The following is a 7500-nucleotide window of genomic DNA, read 5'->3' as shown; positions in this document are numbered from 1 at the left end:
TTGTATTTGACTTTTCACACATGTGAACAGAACCATAATTGAATAAAATTAAATGGAGTATGATCGCCTGAATTATACTTAAGTTGATCATAATCAACGTTGAGTGTAAGAATAACAATAACAAAGTTAAACGTAAACGAGGTTTTAAACTCCAGGATTTAAGACACACAAGCTTGCCATTCCATCGCGGAATCCTTATCAAGTGACGGCGCTCGAGGTTTGTCACGTGATATACCAGGACGTTTGCCATATTATCCACAGTAAAAACTACGTGACAAAACGTCGAACTTCGTCACTTGATAAAGGGATTCCCCGATGGAATCGAAAGCTTGTGTGTCTTCAAACGTTTTATCCTGGAGTTTGGTAACCCCGTTATGTACATATTTTTTAATATGACAGGATCTAGTAACTTGTTTTTCACCGAGGATATTTTAGTTTTGACGTACTTCGAAAAGTGTGAGAGTACGTCTGTTAGCTTACCTGCTGACACTCACGGCAATCATAACCGTTCAGCTTTGCTCTCTCTTCTTTTTTCCGCACCACTTCTACGTATTTGTAGCTCGGTTTATTGACAAGATTCTTGTTAGGGACGGTTTTTTTCTCAGTCTTTTCCAGTGAAATTTCTTTTCGTTTGTCGCCTTGTTTATCTGCCATTGGAGAAAAAAAAGGAAACGAAGTGCAGAAATGAGGATGAGACCCTCCCAGGGGTTTTGGGGAACAAGGGAACATGGGAAATTTGAACAGGGGAACAGGGGAACAGTGACAAAATGTCTTAAGGAACAAGGGACCATAAACAATTTTAAGGATCAAAAAAGCAGGGAACAAGGGAACACAAGCAAATTCTTATAGGGAACAGGGGAACAAGAACCCCCCACCCCCATAAACATCCCCCTCCCTGCGGGAGGGCCCCTCGACCGGGATCAGTGTACAACTTCTGAAATCAACTCTCCCAAGACAGAGACATCATAGAGCGATGTTCAACCATCCGAGGCAAATGGAAAGCAATTCGAAAGCCTGTCCAACTCATATTTAAGGAATAAGAGAAACCAGAACCTCGCTGAGTAGAAGAGAACAAGACAGAAGGGACGCTGTTGGAAAGATGACCAAGCAAAAGAACACCCACGGCTGTAGTCAAAGTCAACACCAGAAACAAGGGTTTATCAGTTTCAAACCCGTTTCGCACAATGAAAAAGGAGAAGGGCAGCAGTTATACTGTTTTAAAACTTTTTTAGAACATTAGTTTGCCTTCTCAAAAATTTTCCTTAAAGTTGTACTCAATTTTCATTTGTATTCTTTTGTAAATAAGATACTCGTTTTTCTTCTTGAAAAAAAAAAAAAGAAAAAAAGAAAAAACAAGGGCTTCTCATCTGTGTCCGACACTGACTCACATACGCTACTAAAATAATATCATGATATTTTCTTAAAGGCTCAAACTCGTGAAAATAATTTATTGTTCAGAAAGGTGTGAGAGTCGTGCATTTTCATTAATTCGGAACTTTGCGCGAGGCGCGTACCTGGAGAGCGTACATCGTCCATATTTCCAAACAAGTCTGCCGATTGGTCCATATCTTCGCCGCCACTCACAGGTGTGCTGCAAGACTTTCTTCTGGTCAACTGAGGCGGAAATTCGTCCAGAAGAATCACTTCCGGAGTCTTGGGCAGTGGCAACTCGGGGACTTTGAAAATGGTCTCCGACTGCAATTCCTGTCAATATTTTTTTGTAATAGGGTTACCAGGATTCGAATTAATTTTCTCCTTAACTGCCACAGGGGTTCGTAGTTTCATTTCACTTTTGAGATTTGAAGCAAAACTTTACCAATGGAGAGATTTGGCATATCGCGTTTTTTGGCAAATCGCCGGATCAAAATGTCATTTTTCCCAAAATCGAAGAAATCGTTTGAATTTGGCTCATTTTTAACCTGTTGGCCACAAATATCGATCAACTCCTCGAAGGAGAGAAATAAGCCAAAATATGAGAATTTTGGAGCTTTCGTCACCAATCAGCAGTCTTTCAAAAGGAAAGATTGTGTGACGAACCAAAACAATGTCTGCGAAGGAGGCTACGTTTGCAGTTTAACATTAACGCGATGCTAATAGATACATTTCACATCTCGTTTACAGCAAACGACAAACGTCAGATTGAAATTTGCATCGTGCCACAAAAGGAAGAAACCCGTTTGATATAAGCTCAATTTTTATTTCTTGCCTGTCAGCTACAGGTTACAAAAGAGGAAGATGAGTTAGAATGAGAGAATTTTCATGTTTTTATGACAAGCAACAGCCTGCCGTTTCCCGATTGTTATTTCACGTAACGCGATATCGCTAAATCTCTCTGATAACAAATTTCCACATGGCATAGTCAGTCAACGCCAAACTTTTCCTCTTACTACACAGGTCGTCATGAGCATTCTCGCAAGTATCAACTTTCGCGTCTAATTCGATAAACGCCTTTCGAGGTTATTTGCCAAGAGAGTATTTAGAGCGCAAAGTTCGAAGAATCGTGGAAATATGATGCATTATGCTCTTGTGTCGGTCCCATTCTCCCTTCACAACAAGGAAGAATGAAGGGAGAATGGGACCGACACTAAAAACGGCTGCAAAGGGGGCTGCTATTTCTGCGGCAGGCCGCCAATTTCCTATCTTGCTTAGCGGGCTTTTCCTTGGGGTTTTGTAGCAAAGAAAGACCGGCAGTGGAACGGAATTTCTGATGTTTGAGCCTCGTGAAATGGAGCGAGTTGACGCAACCAAGACAGCGGCAATCTCGTTCCTCTGTATTTCTAAGGATTTTCAATCATCGCAGTCATGAACGCAACTGGAGAAGTCGCGAAAGGGAACGCCTGAAAAATTCAAGCTTGAACGGAATATGAACCTATGACCTGTGTGATACCGGTAGCTCCACCAACTGAGAGGTGGCCATTTTATGAGTTCGTAGTTTTAAATGAAAAGAAGCTATGCATTTTAAGGCAAATTTGAATTGTGGATTGATGTATGTTATATAGATATGCTCTTCATAAATATAGCATTTTCATATCTGCACCTTCTATCAGTTTCTTACCCACGTGACAAGACGCCACGTTGGTTGATAAAGTTCACTTCCCAGCGGAGAGACAGGTTATTGTTCTTGTCAACCAACATTGCTACCATGACGTCACATGCTAACCAGCAATAGACCTTTTTGCAGATACGGTGTGGCCATTTTGATTTCTTTTGTTTCAAATAGATATTATGGGATGCCCAGGAAGCAAATTAATATGTATTTGCCCCCTGGGCATCCCATAATGTCTTTCGAAACAATAGAAATCAAAATGGCCGCCGTATCGGTAAAAAGGTCTATTGGTAGAACACTGGACTGGTATCAGTCGCAGAGGTCTTGGGTTCCAATGACGTTCAATCGAGAATTTTTCAGGCTTTCCTTTCGTTACTGCTCAACTGAGTACAACGACAACGAAAATCTCAACATGCCTCTGTCCTCAAAATGTTTTTCATATAGACAGCCTCTTCATAACATCAGTCTTTTTTGGTCTGCAACCTCAAGGAAACGCTCGCTACAAAAGCCACAAATTCCGTGGTTACATTCCTTTATAGGTGCAATGTTTTTGATTGACCAAAAACACTTGTGGAAGCTTTGTTTTTTAAGCCGGGTGATTTGCGGGATTTGGCGGGATCTGCCGAAGGATTCGCGGGATCAGAATTCATAAACCACTGAACATTTTAAACTTACTTCATCGCCCTTATTGGGCCACACAAAGTCGTCAATATCGATGGAACTTTCTCGTTTTCTCTTGCTAACATTAGTCTCCTTGTTACCTTGATTTTCTTTCACCTTTGAAAGTTTTGAATCCAGCGTTGTCTGTTTTGACACTTTCTTCCTAGGATTCTTACTTTCTTCCACTCTTTTCAAATGAGACTTAAGTTCATCAACTGCATTGTCTTCAAAGACTTCGTCCTCACTTTGCTTCCCTTTCTTTAAATCCGTGTTGACGAAATCGTTTTCTTTCCCGTGAGGCAGCAGTGAAACAGAACAATCGGCGCTCAGGTCGAAATCTTTTTGCAGTGACCGTGTCCGGCTGGGAATGGTAGGGGACTGGGGTTGTGTACATGACAAATCGACCGGAAGTTGGGAATCCGATTTGGGTAAATTACACGACTGCGTCTTGGCATTGGTCAAGAAGTCCACCGTGTCGTCGCCAAGTGATTTTATTGCCTCTCCTAAAATACCATCACCCGCGTTCTCGTTATCAAAGCCAAAGAGAGGTGAATCGACCGCAGCTACAGGAGTACTTGTGGCCGATGGAGCCCCTAGCGCACTGTGCAAGCCCATGCCGGCCTCGTCAGGAAATGCATCTTCAGTGTCCGGCACTACGATCTCTGGACACACAGACGCTCGGCTAGAAACAGAGACATTCACATCTTCTTGGTTGGGCGAACTGGGAACAGTTTCGGAGTCTGGGACGAGGATATGTTGATGAAAAATCGTTCTCTTAGGGGATAACACTTTCGCTTCTTGTCGCTGCGATGAATAACGCACATCGCCCATACGTGGCTTCTGTCGGACGGAACCTCCCTTAAAATTTGATCCGTTTGCGTCTTGTAGCCGAGACGAACATCTCCCTTCTTCCAAGTCAAGTTTTGGAAAGACCGATCTTTCATTCAAGTTTGGTCCATTAATTCCATGTCGTTCATAACGATTTAACAAGTCTTCAGTTTCTAAATTGTTTGGAGTCACAGTGGATTCATCAGTTGTCGATGTCTTTTCGGCGCTGTCTTGTTTTCCCGAAAAATCCGAGTAAAGCTTCGTACTTTCATTTGGATCCGAAAATAGTTGCTCATCATTTTCAACTAATGATGGATCGTATGCAATTCTGGTGGGACAGATATTAACACAATTTAAGGCGGAATTTCTCTCCTTCTTCTCTTTGGTATTTGACAGCTTGTCATAGCGAATTCTTTTCCTACCCTTCATCGTTGACAGGTTCTTGTGTTTCTTGTGGAGAACATTTTCTTTCAAATGATCTTCAAGAATATCCTTCCTGAAATACACATATTAAGCAGAGACAACATCAATGACAAGCCTACAACACCATAGCAACTATTACTATGGCAACAATCGTCACCACAGCGAGAACTTAATTGCAACCAAGAGCGTTATATCCAGTTTCTCTTGGGACTCACAATGGTCCTAAGAGAAAACAAAAACGACGCTTACTCAAATTTTGGGGACACAAACAAAGAGTATTATGGTATTTTCCGACTCGGCCAAAGACCGCCTTCCCCCCCCCCCCCCCCACCCGAAAAAAACGTATTGCACTATGGGATGGGGGAAATAGTGGATAACGCCGTTAATCTTTTTAATGAACAAAACAAAGTACCAGACCTCCTGAGCATCATCACATGATCTGTATTGGGGAAACAAAATGTACAAGCGAAAAAGGTCTATTGGTAAGAGGACTTCGTGTCGTCCAATTCGGTCTGCAATCATACTCGAGATAAACAAAGCGGACCATCGCCGCGCTCGTATGGTTACAGACCCCAATCAGTCCTATTACCATTACTAACTTCTCACTAACCGAGCGCGAGGGCCGTACTGGGGAATATTGGCCCGAGGTCGTGGCAGTACGGACCGAGCGCAGCGAGGTCCGTACAAAAACGACCGAGGGCCAATATTCCCCAGTACAGCTCGAGCTAGCTCGGTTAGTAAGTAGTTTATTACATGGCTTTTAAATTACCTTTTGATTTATTTTTGCAAGCCCGTAATCGGCCCGTGGGCAATTCAGTCACAATTAGCCGGTCAGAGGGCGCTAACACAAGCCATATAATAATTATCATTTAATTTCGAGATTTGTTAGGAAAGCGAATTTCACCTATTTTTAACCTGTTTTGGACGCTGTGGACTCGCCAAAGGTAAGAGACTTTTTATCGTGATGTAGTCTTTCTTGTTACAAGTACTTTTGATGGACCAAGGTCAGAGACGGATTATAAAATTCTTGTCCTAGACTAAGGTTCAATGACACTGCCTAAGGGAATATGAAATGGGGAGATACGGGGTATAGACGACAACACTTGACAGAAATAAGCCAAAGAGAGACCTAAATGGATGACGCTGATCAAACAAGCACCTAAGTCATTGAACATCCAGAGTCTCGTCGATTGAATGAAACCCGATGATGATGATGATAATGATGATGATATTCAGTTTTCTTCTGTTAATTACGTGTCAAGGCAAGATAACATCTTACATTTGTTCATCGATGTCTCTATTTACAAACTTTTCAAGGATGTGCGCTGGAAAGGTCCCATGGTCCTTCATTGCTGCGGAAAAAAGAATGTAGCATTAGAGCGGTTTTCAATTGAGTGTCGAAAGTAATTAGCTAATTGCTTTGGTTTTGCATTAAATCACTCGGTGATTGGTTGCGCCACTCGCGCCACTTTTTCAACCAATCAGAAGAGAAACCAAAACCAATCGTGGCTCGCGCGTGCACATTTTCCCGCGCTTTGTGTCGGCTACGTGTAATTACTTCGAGTTTTGATTGGTTTACAGGATTGTCTGCGTCCTTTTTGATTGGCCAAAGTAATTACTTAGCAATGATGTCTCAAAGGCTTCCGGTTTATGAAGCCAAGTAAGTAGTTTGCGGGAAATACACTTGGGAGGGGGGAAAGAAAGGTGCTGAATGTGCGGCATGCATTTTTTAAGTACATTTCTTCCGTCGTCCTTTGTAAAACAACGACGTGAAATTATTACATTGGTATGGTAAATACCAAACATTAGTTCAAGAAATGCCTGAATCAAAAATAAAGTTCTGCAGATGCCGTTCACAAAGGACGTGGTAAAAGCGCTGACGAAGGTTAAGTGTGATGAGAATCGAACATTTCCTTTGCGACTTCAAGACCAAGCGTTTTTACGAATCAATCGTATCTGTATGTGCTCACATCCAATAATAGCAATTTTAGTCACATTTATTTACGGCGGAAACCAGAAATCAAGGGAAGAGATGCAATATTCTCGCGTTCATTGCTGTTCTATCGCGCTTGATCGACAATTCGACTTCAAAGGAGGCCAAGGTTCCTGGCTGTCAGGGCACACAAAGATCGATTGAGGTATATTTTTTTCTTCAAATTCTGTCTGAGAACGCAATAAGTCGAAGAAGGGAAGCGGTGTATGTGTGTTCGGATTAAAAAGAGACGTGCACGTTGTATATCCGTCAAGAAAGTATCAAGCCAAGAGGCTCGTGAAAGACACGTGGCTAATTACCGTATATATATATGACTGCAATGAAAACAAAACGAATTTTAAACATGGCATGCCACAGGCATCCCACGTAATGATCACATGAATGTGACCAACCGATAACAAATAACGTATCCTCTCTACTTCGTTCCTGAAATGTTGGAACATTCATGTAATTTCCATGCCGATTGGCCCATTGTTGTATTTTTCGTCGTTTCCTCATTTACGCGCCCAAGAACATTGATTCGGAAAACGTTTTCTTGTTCGCGGCGGCC

General features: G+C 42.1%; 1 protein-coding gene across 1 annotated transcript in view; it reads right to left on the bottom strand.

Annotated features, from left to right (window-relative positions):
• The window catches only part of LOC138032374 (uncharacterized), a 17580-nt gene that overhangs the window by 2965 nt on the left and 7115 nt on the right, over nucleotides 1–7500 (bottom strand). The window contains exons 5-8 of the mRNA XM_068880041.1: nucleotides 6237–6309; nucleotides 3722–5030; nucleotides 1515–1704; nucleotides 481–647 (exon numbers count right to left, since the gene is read on the bottom strand). Coding sequence (XP_068736142.1) covers nucleotides 481–647; nucleotides 1515–1704; nucleotides 3722–5030; nucleotides 6237–6309 — 1739 coding nt within the window. The remainder of the gene's footprint in view (nucleotides 1–480; nucleotides 648–1514; nucleotides 1705–3721; nucleotides 5031–6236; nucleotides 6310–7500) is intronic.

The sequence above is a fragment of the Montipora capricornis genome, chromosome 14, assembly GCF_036669925.1.
Source record: "Montipora capricornis isolate CH-2021 chromosome 14, ASM3666992v2, whole genome shotgun sequence".
Lineage (NCBI taxonomy): Eukaryota > Metazoa > Cnidaria > Anthozoa > Scleractinia > Acroporidae > Montipora > Montipora capricornis.
Note: the sequence above shows the minus strand (reverse complement) of the source record. Positions and strands in the feature narration are given on the sequence as shown.